Source organism: Gossypium raimondii, chromosome 9 (assembly GCF_025698545.1).
Source record: "Gossypium raimondii isolate GPD5lz chromosome 9, ASM2569854v1, whole genome shotgun sequence".
Classification (NCBI taxonomy): domain Eukaryota; kingdom Viridiplantae; phylum Streptophyta; class Magnoliopsida; order Malvales; family Malvaceae; genus Gossypium; species Gossypium raimondii.
Window position 1 is genome coordinate 47,776,579 of NC_068573.1, and position 18,181 is coordinate 47,794,759.

General features: G+C 29.2%; 2 protein-coding genes across 2 annotated transcripts; both read left to right on the forward strand.

The window, feature by feature from the left end:
• Positions 1-9,339: 9,339 nt before the first annotated feature.
• On the forward strand, positions 9,340-11,235 carry LOC105800555 (pentatricopeptide repeat-containing protein At5g43790). The gene is made up of 2 exons (XM_052620621.1): positions 9,340-10,962; positions 11,149-11,235. Exons 1-2 carry the CDS (start codon positions 9,386-9,388, stop codon positions 11,159-11,161), a joined length of 1,590 nt encoding a protein of 529 aa, XP_052476581.1. The 5' UTR covers positions 9,340-9,385; the 3' UTR covers positions 11,162-11,235.
• Positions 11,236-15,241: 4,006 nt separating this feature from the next.
• LOC105797763 (ATP-sulfurylase 3, chloroplastic) lies at positions 15,242-17,957 on the forward strand. The gene is made up of 5 exons (XM_012627687.2): positions 15,242-15,895; positions 16,549-16,954; positions 17,033-17,293; positions 17,367-17,453; positions 17,529-17,957. The coding sequence occupies exons 1-5, from the start codon at positions 15,396-15,398 to the stop codon at positions 17,664-17,666; spliced, it is 1,392 nt and encodes a 463-aa protein (XP_012483141.2). The 5' UTR covers positions 15,242-15,395; the 3' UTR covers positions 17,667-17,957.
• Positions 17,958-18,181: the final 224 nt, after the last annotated feature.

An 18,181-nucleotide genomic window follows, 5' to 3' on the forward strand; every position in this document is an offset into this window, starting at 1 on the left:
TATTAAATAAGGTATTTGTATTAACTTTTTATTATTTACTTGAATTATTATTGTGTTTAAATTATAATATTTTGTTAATAGAATAAACTTAATATTAATTGCAATTTATTTAATTTTATGTTTAATTTGTTAAATACAATCGTGATTTTTTCTAGTTTTAGAATTTGATTTTATAAAAGTTAATTACTAATATTATTATATAATTATGAATTTTCATCAAATGAATCATAATGATAAAACTCGAATTAAACATTAAAAAATAATGCTATTGTTTTTGTTTATCAAAAATATTTTTTCCTATATAAATCAAATAGTTTATGATTTTTCTAAGAATTATATATTGAGATTTTATTAAAATGTATAAACTTTTATTATTAAATGGAAGGAATAAATATTAAAATTGCATATGAATTTTAGTTTAATATTTAATGCGATACATAAATTAATTTTGTTTTAATGTACATATAAAATTTTTATTTTGGTTGAATTATATATATCTTTGATTTTGAATTTAGTTGTAAAAAGCAAATATGTTAATATATTTTTGTATTAAATAAATATAATTATTTGTACATACGATATGTAAAATAGTATTGTCAAATACAACGTTAATGAATTATGAAAATAAAAAATTATTGTATATAAATCAAAATTAATATTAATTTTGAAATTTTCTCTTCATATTAATATTAATAAAGGGAACCCGATTCAATGTTATTGGTATATACATTTATATGATTAGAGATTGCAAAATAATCCAAAATCCGATTCTAACTTGACATGACATGACCTTATAAAGTTGTTTTCCCTAATGCCATGTTTGTTGTAGGATAAGGTGGGATAGGTTTTCAACTAAAAATTTTAAATTTTGACTCTAAAATGGGATTTGTCCTGTTTTGGTTATTCTAAAGAAGACAATTATGTAAATTAGTTATTGTGTTAAAATTTCTATTTTCTTAATGAATTACTGACGTGGCTAACTGAGCGTCTAACACACGACTTTTTTTGTTGACTTTTGACTGAAATTTAGGGACCTTTTAATTAGTCAAATACTTTTTCCCCCAAAACGTTATGAAGATGTCCCTCAACTTTAGTCAAAAGTCAACAAAAGAATGCCACATGTTAGTCACTCATAGGGGTAGTGTGCCACATCAGCAATCTGTTAAAAAATGAAAATTTTAATATCAGTGACTAGTTAGCACAATTATCTTTATTTAGAGAGACTGAATTGAAATAGAAATTTGAAGTTATTAAAATAAGACAAACCCTGTTTTAGAGTGACTATGGGTGTTGTTTATCCCTAAATTATGTTTGACTTTGTTGACACAAGTATCCGCTTCTCTAGAAGAAGTCTTTGAAATGTCTTTCTCTAGCAACTAACCCATACCATCAACAATCGAAGGTGCATATAAGGTCAAGATTTGTGGTTCCAGCTATGACGCCCTCCATAATTTATTCACACACTCAATCTAACACATGTCCTGCGTTTTGTACGTATTGATCTACTCTAACCGAGGCACCCCTATCCATGAACCGTACATGGCTCGTCGCAAATGTCATTAGGACAAAACCCCGACATGGGGACAATGCCTTTGATTGTTAAAGGACAATATCAACTACCTGACAGGCGACACTTCAATATTTCTCCCAAAAGAGTAGACCCTCTCAATTGACTCAATTAAAATCAAACCCATTCTCATCCTCTTAAAAAAAAATTCAAACACTTGTCTTTTTAATTTTATAATTATTTTTACATCTTTTAATTATAAATTTGAATTTATAAAATTTTATAACATTTATTTTATATATTTTAATTAAATAATTTTAAAAATTACAAAATATAATAGATTATATTTAAGGAGTGTTTCTCAAAAGATTTTAGTTTTATAATCAAAATTGGGTGTTAGAACTTTAAATAAAATTAATTTCAAAACGAAATAAAATAAATTATATAAAAATCAGATTGAGACTGTAGCAGGCATCCCTAATAAGGTTTGTGCGCAATTGAATAGGAGTTTGGTATAGGTATGTAAACAATACATTGATGGTCGTAAATTATTTGAGTTTGATTTAAATGATTATTAATTTAAATTTTAGTATAAATTTGAATTTAAGAATCATAATACTGATTTGAACTACTCGAAATTAATCAAGCTTCTCATTGTAATATATTCGAAAATTACATTTTTCACCTTTATTATATAAACAAAATTATAACTAAATTGAAGCTTGTTAGTATTCGATTTCCAAGATCAACGGTGGTGATGGGGGTCATTTCATGAGATTAGGTGGGGTATGGATGTACAATATACCATATGATGGATCCTTAAGACTCAGAATCTGAAACAGAGAGAGAGTTAAAAAGAGGACAAAACACCATTCAATTTCAGAGTGTGGCGGAGTGATGCAGTGATTGTGTATTATGACATTATGGACTTCAGATGAGATATATTTGGGTCCCACTCACCCCTCATTTAAAAGTCAATTTTTATGTGTGTGTTTTTTATGATTTTTCAGTTTTAATACAAAGGCAAAGGCAAATCCCACACTCATTATATTTTGGATGCTTTCAAATATTTCATTGTTTTGTTTACCCATTTTTTAAAGTTTTTCTTTTAACCTTTTGAAATGATTTTGTGTTTTCAAGACTCATGCTTTGGTGTTAAATTGTCTCTTTTTTTCAAAATTATATTTATATACTTAATCTAAAAAAATTGAATTTTCATATATTTTATATTTCATTTTAATGACAAAGTGAAGGAGCTAAGCGTACACTCAAAACCCAAATTATAAATATAAAAAGTTTGACACATAAAAAGAAAAAAAATTCCAATGCAAAGTGTGAAGGGACTTTAGAAAAAAAGGTGGACCACTTTCATCTTGGATTCTATTCATGATGGCCATGAATCAAAAACAGCAAAAAGAAAATCAAGTAATTATTAGTTTAATTGTCATTTATTATTATTGCAAACTATTGAAAGTTGAGTAGAATAGAATTATATATATGTAATTTCTTTTTAATTCATTGCACTCACTTCTTGAGACCACAAAATAAAGAAGATTAAAAAATAATTTGGGTTTTAGTTTAATTAGTTGATACAGATGTTATCAAGATGAAATATCTAAAATTAAAATATATATTTTGAGGTATGGGCTTGTTTTGTTTTGACATAGGAAATTTTTTTTTTCAAGGAAATAAATTTTGTAAAGGGAGAATGGATAGATGGGCAAATTTTGTTTTATTTTGGGATTGGAATTTTTTTGTTTTAATTAAAAAAAAATTAAATACTCTAGTAAGTGAAAGGGTATATAGAGCATGGAGGAGAGGATCCTAAGCTTGTAGACAAAAAATAGGTATCAATAGAGGAAGTGGGTGAGTTTCCCAAGTTATGTATTTCTTTAGTGTGTTCTTTTTATGTCCTAAAACATAAGCAAAGGGAGATGGGAGAGTGCTTAGGGTGGGGGGCCCAACCTCCATATTATATAAAAGAAAAAAAAAAGGTTTTGGGTGTTAATGGATCAGATTTAATCGGTTTAGATTTGAAATTAAATGTTAAGATTTAAAATTTATTTGTATAGATTAATTTAAAAAATTTTCAGAGGTAATTAGTCTCTATATGTTAAATCAAAAGATCAAAGAGTAAATTATACTTTAATCTAATGTACAATGATTAATTCACCTATTTTTGAGTTGAAAATACAATATAATTTCACATCTAATACGCGATTCTCCATAACACGTTTATCATTAAAATACAATTTTATCATTATACTTATAATTTCCTACAAATTAAAGCCACTAATAAACAATAGTTCAACTCAAAACATACATTATTATATTTAGATAAATGTGATTAATACCAACCATAAAGCACGACATGTATACATAAATTATCATATATTGATTTTACCAAAGTGAATAAATAACAATGAAGAGTAACATGGTGAACCTACAAATGTTTTGGTGTTTCCTTTGAAGTTTATATATCAAGATGCATGCAAGCATTTGATTATCCTTAACATCTATTTATTTAGGTTTGATCATTGAAAGATTATTTAAATAAATTGTAAAAAAAATGTTTTGGGGTTTGGGTAATGCATGCGTGCAACTCCCCTTCCATGATGGGGTTATTGAAATTAAAAAAAAAAAATCTAGGGTTTTGAGTCATCCATTCTTTTTGGTTGTATATGTGTCGCCCATTGATTATATTAGTATTATTTATTTTTGCAATTATGGTATTAAATTATTAGAATTGAAATGGGTTTGAAATCTTAGGATCCACTATAATATAGTATATAAATTTGTATTTGATGCATAAAAATTAAATTATTTTTATATATAATAATGTGTTCAAGATAGTGCATGAAATTATATACTTTCAATGTGAGGAATATATGAATTATTATTTCAATAAAAATTAGGAATATTTTTAAAATTATATAACAATTTTAATTTAATATGCAAGGTCTATAAATTTTATTGGCATGAAATAAATTAGAATACTAATTATTGTGAAATAACAAATATTATTTCAATTATATAACAATTAAAATTAATAAATTACCTTAAAAATAAAAAGGTAACAAATAAAAGAGTAAATCACTCAAAAGTATAAATAAGTATAAATTACCTTAATTAGGCACACTCATCAAGCCACCAATTAATAGCAAATAATAATCCATTAATAATTTTAAAAAGTTGTTTTGCTAATTGCTGTATTATCCATTTAAATCAATTTATTTTACAATCTCTCAATAATTTTTATAATAATGATATAAAATAAAAAGTAGGACCCATAAAGATCATAAAGCGATGGGCTAATTAGTGGGGGCCCATCAATATTATGCAGTCCTTTCAAAACCCACCCGCAGCTTTTGTCCGTACACTGAAATGGGCTCTTTGGCAGTTGCGTAGTTAATATTTATTATTTTGGATTTTATTACTTTTTGACCCCTTTTTTTTTCATTTATGAGATTTCTTAAAGTTAAAAGCATATTTTAAAAAAAAATTTAGGGAGTTAAGAAGTTATAAATAATTTAGCATGGCGTATAAAATTTACAATATTAATAATTATAAATAATTTTATTTTTCAATAGAAAATCAAAATTTGAATCATAAGGAAGAGTACAAAATTGTTAATCATATTCATCCTAAATTTAATTTAAATTGAACTTTTTTTAGAAAAAAGGTGAAAGGTTTTCACTTTGATTTATTGGAGATGACAAAAGGTGATTGTTGTTGGGACCAATAAAAAACAAAAAAAAAAGGAGAGTTTTTGATGTGTTAAAGGCCAAACATCACCCTTTTGCTTTTCTTTCTCCTTTACTTTGACTGACATTGCATTATCCCTTCCTTTTATTTACTTTTTCTAGGGTTTAATTTTAAGGTAAATTACATTTAGAGTCATTAAATTATTAATAAATTTATATTTTGGTCACTTAACTTCAGAAAATTATAAAATGGTCACTGAATTATTTGAAGGTTTTCGTTCAAGTCATTGAACTTTTTGAAAGTTTTTATTTAAGCCACTAGTTTGTTAAGATTTTCTTTTTCTTTTTAAAAAACCCACTTAGTGAGCTCCAAGTGAAGACTTGATTATTGGTACGGTGGATTAGTACTCCACTAATAAGTAGAAGAACATACCTTAGATCCAGTCAGTGTCGAAGATTAGAGAAGAAAATTGTTTAGATTTTGATTTGTAGATTCATGACATCCAAAGTTGTTTCATGAAAAAAACTGAATAGTATAAGAGAAGAGGAATGAGAGCTTTTGATTAGTGCAAATTGTGCAAGCAAAAAATGACATACAACAATGATTTTAACAGTCCAGTGACTTAATTGAAAACTTTTGAATAATTCAGTAATTGTATTGTAACTTTTTAAAATTAAAGGATCAAAATATAAACTTACTAATAATTAAGTGACATTGAGTAATTTACCTTTAGATTTATTGTAGGCTTTATTAATAATTTCACTCATTGTCCATGCTTAATTTAGGGATCAAATTGCTAATAAATTCTTTATTATATTTCCCTATCATAGTTAAAGTACTACTTTATTTAATTTAACTTATTGTCCCTAAGCTCTTAGTGCCCTTTTAGGTCTAAACCTTATATACTAAACTATTATATGATTTTTTTATTAATTTCATAAATATCAAATAAATTTAAATATTCTTTATGCATAAATTTTAAATATGATGTCTTCCAATGTCCATCCTTTTCTTTCATTATAATTTATTTTATTTTTTTCGTTTTTCCGTGTGAAGTTATCTTTAAAATTTGAGTAAATTATATAGATGGTCACTTAATTATTTAAAATAAATTTATTTTACGCACTTAAAATAAAGAATTTACAATTTAAGCATTCATGTTACATAGTTCGATCATATTGGTCACTCCGTTAAAATCACAAATGGCTAATTGACGTGACAGTTAAAAATCTTTATAATAACAATTTTAACCCTCAATTTACATATTATATCATTTAATCATAATTTTAAGAATTAACCCTCAAATTTTACAAATTTGATCCTAATTCAAAAAGATTCAAAGAAATACATACAAATTTTCAAAAATATAATAATAAATTTAAAATTTATATTAATATAAATAAAATGATTATATTAATATTGGATAATAAAAAACTCCCCAGACAAAAAATTTACAACCAAAAGAAGAGTTTATACGCACTGAAGCATAAAGATGTTGGATTTTTTTTCTCTTTTCTTGTTGGCTAATCTTTTGGACTTGGATCCTATTTCTTTTATATGGGAAATGAAAGATCATTATTGATTTATATTGACAATAATGAAGCTTTTAGGAGGGAGGATTATTGGCTGCTCATTTATGGTTGGTTCGTGCAGTGTTTATGTTTGTATAAACTTTATAATGTCAAGTTTTACTGTCAACAATCAAGAGTCTATTGCCTGTAGGGGGTGGGAGGAGGGGGGACAGGGACGTTGATGGTGGGAGGGGGAGAGGGGGAGAGGGAGAGGGGTGACAGGGTGGGGGAGAGGAGATTTTTTTTAAAATTTTATTTAATATTAAATTTTTAAAAATATTTATGTATTTTTTTAATTTTTTAGAATTAAGATCAAATTGAGAACATTTGTAAAATTTGAAGGTTAATTTTTTAAAATTGTGACTAAATCGATATAATATGTAAAAGTTGAGGCTAAATTTATTATTATATCGATTTTTAACTATCACATCAACTTAACGAGAATAACCAAAATGACCGAATTATATAATGTAGGTGCTTAAATTATAAACTTTTATTTTCGATATTTAAAATCAAAATTTTTAATAAATTAGATAACTACCTAGAATTTACCCTTAAATTTGATCTCTCTGTTATAATTTTCAAAATTAATAATTAATCTTGCTATCACCTATACTTTTAATCTTATAAAAATTAGTATTAATCCCTCTTCTAAACAAGTTGGGTCCATCAATTTCAATTCCCCCCTCTCTCGTTTTTACTAAAACAAACTTAAAAATTCAATATTGGATATATTAAATCAAAGTTCTAAGTGTGAGATACCAATAAATATGAAATCTACTTTTAATTACGTGTTCGTTAATATTATTGCTATTACAACAATTAGGAAAATATGAATTTACGTGTATTTAAATACATTTTCTTTTTTAATTTAAGGGAAAAAAAGTTTTTATAGATAGAAATTTTGTATAAAAAAAACAATAATCATCATTAAACATTGATCTTTTTCACATGATTTAATCTAAATGTGAAATGATAGTATTTTGATCTATCAACATGATATATATGTAATGGGCAATCCACCAAAGGGCATTGCCTTTTTGCCTAGATCACAACTCATTTTGCTATAAAGAACAGAACTGCATGGATCGAATTAATTGAATAAAAAATTAGTTAAGTGTTAATTTAAGATAAGGAGTCAAACCGTTTGATACGGATCAATTGAACCAATTAACTAAATTAATTTGAATTGAATTAAAAGATGAATTAAATTAATAGATAACACAATCCAGCAAATATAAAATTTAAATCTCAATATATAAAAAAATTTAAATGATTTTTATTCCGGATATAACAACGAAGGGATACGAGTTCATCATTGAATGAAAAGCTCTTATGATTATAAGATGAAAATGTGGCACATGAACTTAATTCTAGTTTTGCTTTTTAGTAGATTATTTTTATTTAAAACCCAGAAATAAAAAAAAATGCCCCAATAAAGGTATAAATGAATGACTATATTAGTTTCCATAATGGATTCCATGTTTGGCAGTCAAATAAGGTGGAACCACCAAAAATGAGGAGGAAAAAAGGAATAAAGTGAGCTCAAATTTATCATGAAATCATCATTACAAATGAATATTTGTTGGTGAAATTTTCTTCTTCTATCCCTTTTTCAAATCAAACTTCAAATTATTTGGTTGATACAATCATATTATGTATGACCATATATCATCTCATTATTATTCTTACTTTTGATTTTTGAGTAATTGGTGCCAACAAGAAAGTGAATATAATAGGTCCCCTATTCTATCTACTATCATATAATGTAGGGTCGATATTATTCTTTTGATTCAAAATTGATTTTATGTTTGGTGAAGTGGTAAAAAATTGGTATTATATATTATTAAATTTTGAATATAAATACATAAAAATTGATTTTTTAGTTATTTGAATATTCATTGGTTCTTATATAATATTTTGGTTGAAAAGACAATAGTTTTTAGATTTAATCAATTGATTGATTTTTTTATGATTTTATGACACATAATAGAACTCGAATATAAATCTCAATTTTTAGGGATTAATATAAAAATATACATGAACATTGATTTTGTGCGATTCTATACATGATATTTTTATCTAATTCAATTTTCATAAATCACTAACAACATTATTAAATTAACACCATTTGTGTTGATATATTTCATTCACAAACAATTATATTAATCCAGCATGAAAATAAATGTATGTATTGATCTCTTTTAATGTGTTCAATTAAATCAAGATTAGAGGTTTATGTATATATATAAACCACAATTTAAGTTATATATATAATTACAACAAATCAAAATTTATATATCAAATTGTACAATAAACTAAGATAAAGATTACTTTTAAAAAACATTGTATGGGAGCTAAAATATTCATCTCAAATTCAAACCCACCATCAATCTCGAAAGCCCGAGCCGAATGCCAACTTCAAACATTCAAGGATAGTCCATAACTCTGCTTTCAAAATGGAATATGAGCCCATAACAGTGAATTTGGCTTACATGCTTTAAACCCAAGCTCAGGACCAAAATCCCCATATTATACATGCATTTAGTGGTCAAATCTCTCCATTGGAACCATCCATCTACAAGAAAAAGTTCAATAGCTAATGAATTCATCAAGTCCAATCTTCAACCACATAACCTTAAATTACTTATCAAAATGCCAGACCCTAAGCTCTCTGAAGCAAGTCCATGCCCAAATGGTAACCACAGGCCTCACTCACCACACTTACCCTCTCAGCAAGCTCCTCTATTTATCCTCCACTTTAGCCTTACCTCATGCCCTCACAATCTTTAACCAAATCCCAAACCCAACAATTTTCCTTTACAACACTCTCATTTCCTCAGTACTATCATCAACCAACCGAAAATGTGAAACCCAACTTGCTTTTTCCTTGTATGAAAGAGTTCTTTGGGATAAAACAATTATACCCAATTCCCACACTTACCCTTCTCTTTTCAAGGCTTGTGGTTCTCATCTCCATGGTCTAGCTCTACATGCCCATGTGTTAAAATTCCTTGGACTTGCATATGATGATTTTGTCCAAACCTCATTGCTTAATTTCTATGCCAAGTATGGCAAATTGGGTGTGGCTAGATGTTTGTTTGATCAAATTAGGAGCCCAGATTTAGCTACTTGGAATTCAATGTTATCCGCTTATGGTAGTGGTGTTACTAGTGAGGAGGAGGACACTAGTGTATCAATGGAGGCTTTATGCCTATTCACTGTGATGCAGAAAAACCCTTTAGTTAAGCCAAATGAAGTTACGTTGGTAGCTTTAGTTAGTGCTTGTGCAAATTTAGGTGCTCTTTGTCAAGGTATATGGGCGCATGTTTATGTGTTGAAGTACAATATTAAGTTAAATTATTATGTGGGTACTGCTTTGATAGATATGTACTCAAAATGTGGGTGTTTGGACTTGGCATATCAGGTGTTTGATGAATTGCCTGAAAGAGATATATTATGTTATAATGCAATGATTGGTGGATTTGGTATTCATGGTTATGGTCACAAGGCACTTCAACTTTTTGAGAAAATGAAGTTTCAAAGGTTAGTGCCTGATGATGTGACATTTGTTGTTACAATGTGTGCTTGCTCACATGTTGGGTTAGTAGACGAGGGTTGCAAGGTTTTTGAGTCAATAAATGAAGATTATGGTAAGGAGCCAAAGCTTGAACATTATGGGTGCTTGATAGACATTTTAGGTAGAGCTGGGAGGGTTCAAGAAGCTGAAGAAAAGCTCAAGGGAATGCCAATGAAACCCAATGCCATTTTATGGAGGTCTTTACTTGGGGCAGCAAGGGTTCATGGTAATTTACAAGTTGGGGAAATTGCATTGAAGCATTTACTAGAACTTGAGCCAGAAACTAGTGGGAACTATGTACTTTTATCAAATATGTATGCAAGCATTAATAGATGGGAAGATGTTAAAAGAGTGAGGAAATTAATGAAGGATCATGGGATTAATAAAATGCCAGGTAGTAGCTTAGTTGAAGTTAATGGTGCCATGCATCAATTCCTGATCGGAGACAAAACTCACCTGTGGTCGAAACGAATTTATTCGAAGCTCGAAGAAGTTGGCAAAAGGTTACAGCAATATGGTCATAAGCCTAGAACTAAAGAAGTGTTGTTTGACATAGATGAGGAGGAAAAAGAAGATGCACTTACTTACCATAGTGAAAGGTTAGCAATTGCATTTGCTTTGGTTGCTTCTGATTCGACTGCTCCTATTCGTATCATTAAAAATCTTCGTGTTTGTAGTGATTGCCATGAAAGTACTAAGCTTATTTCGAAGATATATGGAAGAGATATTATTGTAAGAGATCGAATTCGGTTTCATCATTTCAAAAATGGAACTTGTTCTTGCAGGGACTATTGGTGAGATAGTGTTAAAAGGTAGTGTTTGAATGCAAAAAAAGTTTGGTTATAAAGAGGTTAGTCATCTTTGATTTTAAATTTCCATTTTATATGATTTTTTAGATAGTTTATTGATTACACTATATATACAACTTGGTCTGTTTTGAGTAAAATTATGTGCATTGGACTCAAAAGGCCTTTTGAGTGTTGTTACTCAGGGCGGATTCAAAGGGGAGAGGTTCCTTGGCCTTCTTACTACAATGGAAATATTGCATTTTGACCCATATAAAAAAAATTAGTAAATTCTTTTATCGGGGGCTATGACATTGTTTCTTATCAATATCAATGTGTAAATGAATTGCATTTGAATTAAAAAATATTCGAATTCAATTTGGTAATTATTGAGATTAGTAATAACTAGCTTGAATGACACGTGAGTCTTATCGAGTTTTTTATTTTTAATATACGTTTTAAATATTTTTATACTGTTAAATTATATTATTGCCCTTAGTATATATTATTAGCCCTAAGTTTAATTATCAAACTGAGTTCAAACTCAAGCTTGAGTATGCAATAACTTAATTAAGCTTGAGTTTGTACTTGAGTATGATAATTGATAAATGAGCTTAATTTAACCCAAACTCGAATAGTTTAATTATATTTCAAGTTGTGCTCGAACTTAAAAAAAAAAAAAACATATGTTTGATCGAATTCAAGCTTAAACTTACCAATTAACTTTCGAACTCAACTCAACTCGGCTCAATTATTCTCCTAATAAAAATAATAATGTGTACTCAACTTAATGCTTTGTTCAATTAGTACAGTATATACAATTATCCTCAATAGATGACATTCGATGAATCAAAATTTACCCTTTACAACTCTTTGTTTATCCAAAAGTGTGATCTTATTTATATATAAAACATGTGTTAAATTAGTGCAAATATCAAATGTCATAAAGAACCAAGAAGAATGATGTATGGATTTATAAAAATATATAATGTTAATTAAGCTTAGTGGGACGAGCATGAGCCATAAAGCATTAGTGCTTCCTAGTCGGTCAATGAGTTGATGACACGTATTCATGGTAAAATCCTGGACACATCATCATATCATAATTCTATCTTTATAAAATTAATGGAACGCTTTCTTTTTTGGTCAAAAAATTAATGAAATATTCACCAAAAATTAAAAAATAATAAAAATTAATGAAATGCTTGATCGAGTAATAAAGCAACACATCATCGAACCAAAACAGATCAAGTGATTATTTTAGTTAAAAATTGAAAATCAATAAATTATACGTAAATATAGTACAAATCATTACACCCTAAAAATATTTATTTAAGTATAATTCTTTTTAAGAAAAAGTTTACTCAAATAATGATCTAAAAGAAGAAGGGTTAAAATATAAGATAAATTTTTGTACTTTTACAAATTTAAAATTTAATTCTTGTACTTTTATTTATAGGAGTCTAGTCATTCTATTTTTAATTTTCAAAATTCAAGTTTATCTGTTAACATTGTCAAATTATTTTGTTAAATCCATATTCATTAAACATGATTTATTTAGTTACATTACTATTAAATAAGTATTTTTTCAAAAGGTCACATCAACTTATTTAACCATAAAAGTTAACATCGTTAATAAATTGACCCAAATTTTAAAAATTAAAAAATAATGAGACCAAATTCTTAAAAATATATATATAAAATTAAATTCTAAAAATATAAAAAGCATAGGACCTACTGCTTTCCTTTTCTCATTTTTAAATTTAAATTATTCAAACTTCGAATTGATGAGTATTAATTAGTATTTTAACAAATAAAATATTAATTAATTATGAATTAAATTTGTGATATAATGGTAAAAGATTTTATGAAATAAAATTTTAATTGACATCTGATTTCCTTAAAAATAAATTAACATTAACTTTTATTTCAGTAAAATACTAGATTTTATAAATTTTATTTTTATTTTTAATCTTATTTAATTTAAATTCAATTTAATCTAAAGTTAAATTAATTAATTATTTCGTTTAATTTAATGAACATATATTTTTGAACATTATGGAAAGGTGACATATTTTCCTCCCTGTCATGTCTAAAACTTTCACAATCAATCAATCGCCTGACTTTATTGCCAACAGTAATATAAAAAATATTATAAATATATTAAATATTAATTTTTATTTCCAATAAAAGGTTAAATGAAAACTTCGCTCCTAAATTATAAGTGCTCTTTTTTTTTTGGGTAGAAAAGATAACTGCTTGTTTACTTAGATATTTAAAGTGTTTTAATTATTAAAATTATACTTAAATTATGATTTCATCACCTAATTTGTTTCAATAGTTTACTTATTAGGTTAAAAATATCTCTTAATCAATTGTTTTTGAAGAGTGTCCTAACTTTTAACCCAAAAGAAATTAGCTATTTTTTTATAATTTACTTTTTTTATATCAAGTTGATAATGTTCCTTTTACTAATTAAATTTGACCTTCAATTTTTTTAAAAGAGTCAAATTTGATTATTAATCTTTAAAAATTATTATTTTCTTAGCAATAATATTGACTAAAATGTTTAACTTTTAAACATGACACCTCAAATGATAATCTATGTGTACTTTGGGCTATTTTTTGAATTTTTATTTTTATAATTTAAAATATTTATTAACGTGACATATAAGATAAATAATAACATGTCAACATAAAGTACATATAGGTTGCCTCGCGGGTTATCACATTTATCTTGTTAAAAAATTAGTGTTTTAGTCGAATATCTCAGTAAAAAAATGATTTGACTTTTTTTTTTAAAGATAATGGACAATTTTAGCTCAAAATAAATAAACTGGAAAAACATTATACAAATGTATAAATTACTAGATCTATTCATAGGTTGAGCTTAAGCATGATCATGCTTGCTTAGGCTTGGCTTGCTTGAAATAGGAGATTAAAATTTTGTCCAAGTTCGCTAATATTTGTAAATGGTTAGTTAACGCCCATTTTAGGTTAGCCTATATTATTTTTTATTTGTTTAAATATAAAAATATTTGTTCATTTATTAAAAATATATATTTATTGGCAACTTAACATTTTTTTAATGTTTACATTATAAATTGTATATTACTGTAGATTTTTTTTTTGTTATAAATAACATAATATAATATGTTACAAACTTAAAAAACAGATCGGGTTTGGGCTCTCGAGCGTTGAATGTTTTAGCCCGGACTCGACCTATATTTTAAACGGATCTAATTCTTTTTGTCTAGAACCATTTTTCAAATCAAATATTTTTGGTCAAATATTTCAAAACTTTAGGTGGATAGCTCAAATCTTAAACAGGTCTAATTCAAACCAATCTATGTGACATTCTTTTTAAATCACATAGATGAAAATAGATGGTGGTCATGAATCGAGTTGAGTCAAGTTTGGATGAAATTATGCATAATATCAATGTCGTATATAGTTGTTCAAGTTTGATTTGAAATATGAGTCTCAAATTTTGTCAAAATCGTTCCACACTATATTATAGTATATTTAATTTTATATGATATAAATCATATAATGTATAAAAGAAAAGAAAAGAAATGAAAAGAAAAATGATATATTATAATATTAAAAATAGATTAAATTGCAAAGCTCGAGCTTTGAATATCAAATGTCAAACTAAATTTATAATTTAAATAAATTTAAAATTTTCTCTTAATTCACATTTTACACCCAATATTTTTATCCAAAACCTTTAAAATTTCAAATAAACTTTTAGGTGTGTTCTTAAACATGTGTAAGGACAATTAATATTTTATTTATATTCCTATGCTAAATATAAAAACCAAAGCAAGATAAGATTCTAATGGCACTAAAGACGACCCCAAATGGATATCAAAATTTGACCTGAAAACATCGAAATAAATACTAAATAATTTATTATTTAATTAAAAAAACAACAACAAAAAAAAATTAAGCAAAATGTCCAGGTTCATCCTCCCTAAACCCTAAACTTAATTAGCCCTTAACAAATCCAACATTGATTTCCACTTTTCTTCTTTGTCTTGTCTTTCTTCACTTTTTCTCGTCCAAATCAACAACACTGTGTCACTGTCTTTTTTTATTCCCAAACTACCCTTCTACGGTTCATTCCCCAATCCATATATATTCAACTCACCCACCAGTCTCTCAAAAAACCGAACCACCACCAAGAAGAAGAAGAAGAAGAAGAAGCAGAACCAAACCGGGTTTTGTTTTGGTTCTCTCTTCCAATGGCTTCCACCATTTTCATCCAACCTTCGTTTACGTCAAAGTCTTTGAATAAATCCCTGAATACCCATTTCGTCCCTTCCTTCAAACTCCCCGGTTCGGTCTCTTTCAAGCCCCGAACGGTTTCCCAGTTGTCGGTTCGAGCCGGGTTGATCGAGCCGGACGGTGGGAAGCTCGTGGACCTCCACGTGGCGGAGCCGGAGCGGGGGTTGAAGAAGCGAGAAGCGGCTCCGTTGCCCAGGGTGAAGCTGACCAGGATCGACTTGCAATGGGTCCATGTTTTGAGTGAGGGCTGGGCAAGCCCCCTCACCGGGTTCATGAGAGAATCCGAGTTCCTCCAAACTCTTCATTTTAATTCGCTCCGACTCGGCGATGGTTCTTTCGTCAACATGTCGGTGCCGATTGTGTTGGCGATTGATGATTCTCAAAAGGAGAGGATCGCTGAGTCCAAAAGAGTCACGCTCGTTGACTCGGATGATAACCCCGTCGCGATCCTCAACAAGTAAGTCAATGAACTCCTAATATAGAAATAATGTAATGCTAACCATGCTTTGTATTTTATTCTTCAACTTTTTCCTTTCTTTGTTCACATTTTGCTTTCCTGTTTAATTGGATATATGTACACTTTTCAATACAATTTGACTTCCTACAGTAAAGATTTCTGAAATTGATTGTTTTAATGTTGTAGCTTAAAGTTCTTAAAATTTATACCTTTTTTGTAGCTTAAATTGTCATGATTTTTTCAAATTTCATATATTGCTCGTTTGCTATGATTTCATGTTTTATATAGAAATTATAGATAACTTTGATGTGAAACCAGTATTCTAGATTTAGAAAGCTCCCCTGCTTTTTGATGATATTTAGCAAAATTGGGGATGGGGGAATAGTAGAGTGAAGAAGAGGCGGCTCAGCGCCGGCCTCCGGCCGTTTGTAACCCTCGTATGATTCGATCCTCGACGAATGCCGCATTTTCCTTGGTCTATGATCCTACTGAAAGTTGTTCGATTAAAGTTTGTCTGAATGTAGGTCATCAGATTAATGTTTTTCGGTTGTTTCATTCTAGGACTCAAATGAGTCGATGGTGTATCATAGTTGTCTGATTCGATTCGATAACTATGTGGTCTTATTGTTTGCTTCGTTAATGGATTGATTCAGCATTGAGATTTATAAGCACCTGAAGGAAGAAAGGATAGCGAGGACATGGGGAACTACTGCCCCTGGATTGCCATATGTTGAGGAAACTATAACAAAAGCTGGAAATTGGCTCATTGGAGGTGATTTGGAGGTTATAGAGCCGATCAAGTACCATGATGGTCTCGATCGTTTTCGGCTTTCACCTGTTGAGTTACGTCAAGAGTTTGAAAAACGCAATGCTGATGCCGTGTTTGCATTCCAGCTCAGAAATCCTGTTCACAATGGTCATGCTTTGCTAATGACCGATACTCGTCGTAGGCTTCTTGAGATGGGGTACAAGAACCCCATACTTTTGCTTCATCCATTGGGAGGCTACACGAAGGCAGATGATGTTCCACTTAGTTGGCGAATGAAACAACACGAGAAGGTATTCATTAAACCCTTGAAAATGGTTATATATTTGCTTTGCCAATTGCCATGAAAATGCCATAATGTGTTCGACCAGGTGCTCGAGGACGGTGTTCTCGATCCTGAAACAACAGTGGTCTCTATATTCCCATCTCCTATGCACTATGCTGGCCCAACTGAAGTGCAGTGGCATGCTAAAGCTCGGATCAATGCAGGGGCTAATTTTTATATCGTTGGTAGAGACCCAGCTGGCATGGGCCATCCCATTGAGAAGAGAGACCTGTATGATGCCGATCACGGGAAAAAGGTCTTGAGCATGGCGCCTGGACTCGAGCGGCTGAACATCCTTCCGTTCAGGGTATATTGAGCATTCAATCCCTTTACTATGATATCGCTTGTGGCATATTCTTATTGGGTTGTTTCATTTACAGGTTGCCGCGTACGATAAGACCCAAAGCAAAATGGCTTTCTTCGATCCCTCGAGAGCTCAAGACTTCCTCTTCATATCAGGCACCAAGGTATCTTCTTTTTCTAACCCATCACTAGAAATACGATTCAGGTTCCAATAGTAACCGCTTGCTGCAATTCTACAGATGCGAGCTCTTGCGAAGAACAAAGAGAACCCTCCAGACGGATTCATGTGCCCTGGCGGTTGGAAAGTGTTGGTCAAATACTACGACAGCTTGACACCATCCGACAACGGAAGGATCCATGAAGCCGTTCCGGCTTAGACCAATGTACGATAAAGATACTCCATATGATTGGGAGGAGCATATTTAACACTGTTTGATTTCCAATGTGTGTGTGATGCAGAATCTCTTTAATAAAACCATGAGAGGCACTGGTACAGAGACAATGAAAAAAGCTTGCCTCTCCCTGTAATTAGGTTGCCCCCATTATGGTGTCTGCCATTGGTGCTCGCTTTGCTTGTGGGCAACATTGTACTATTTATGTCTGTGTGGTTTGTTTTGTTCTTATGAAAAGCAATGGCTATGGGACATGCTTTCATGTTTTCTCATTTATACTTCGGTGGAAACGATAGGCTAAAATACATGAACATCTATGGGTGAAAAGTGAATATGCATTGGCTTTTCAATCCAAAACGACCCTCATTTTATGTTGGATCGTGTTTAATTAAAATGTGTTTTTGCTTAATTTTTTTCAAACATTTATAAATTTTATTTATGAGAATCATGTCTATGGAATTTTTTAATAAATGCAAAATGGTTTAATTATCTTTTAAAAT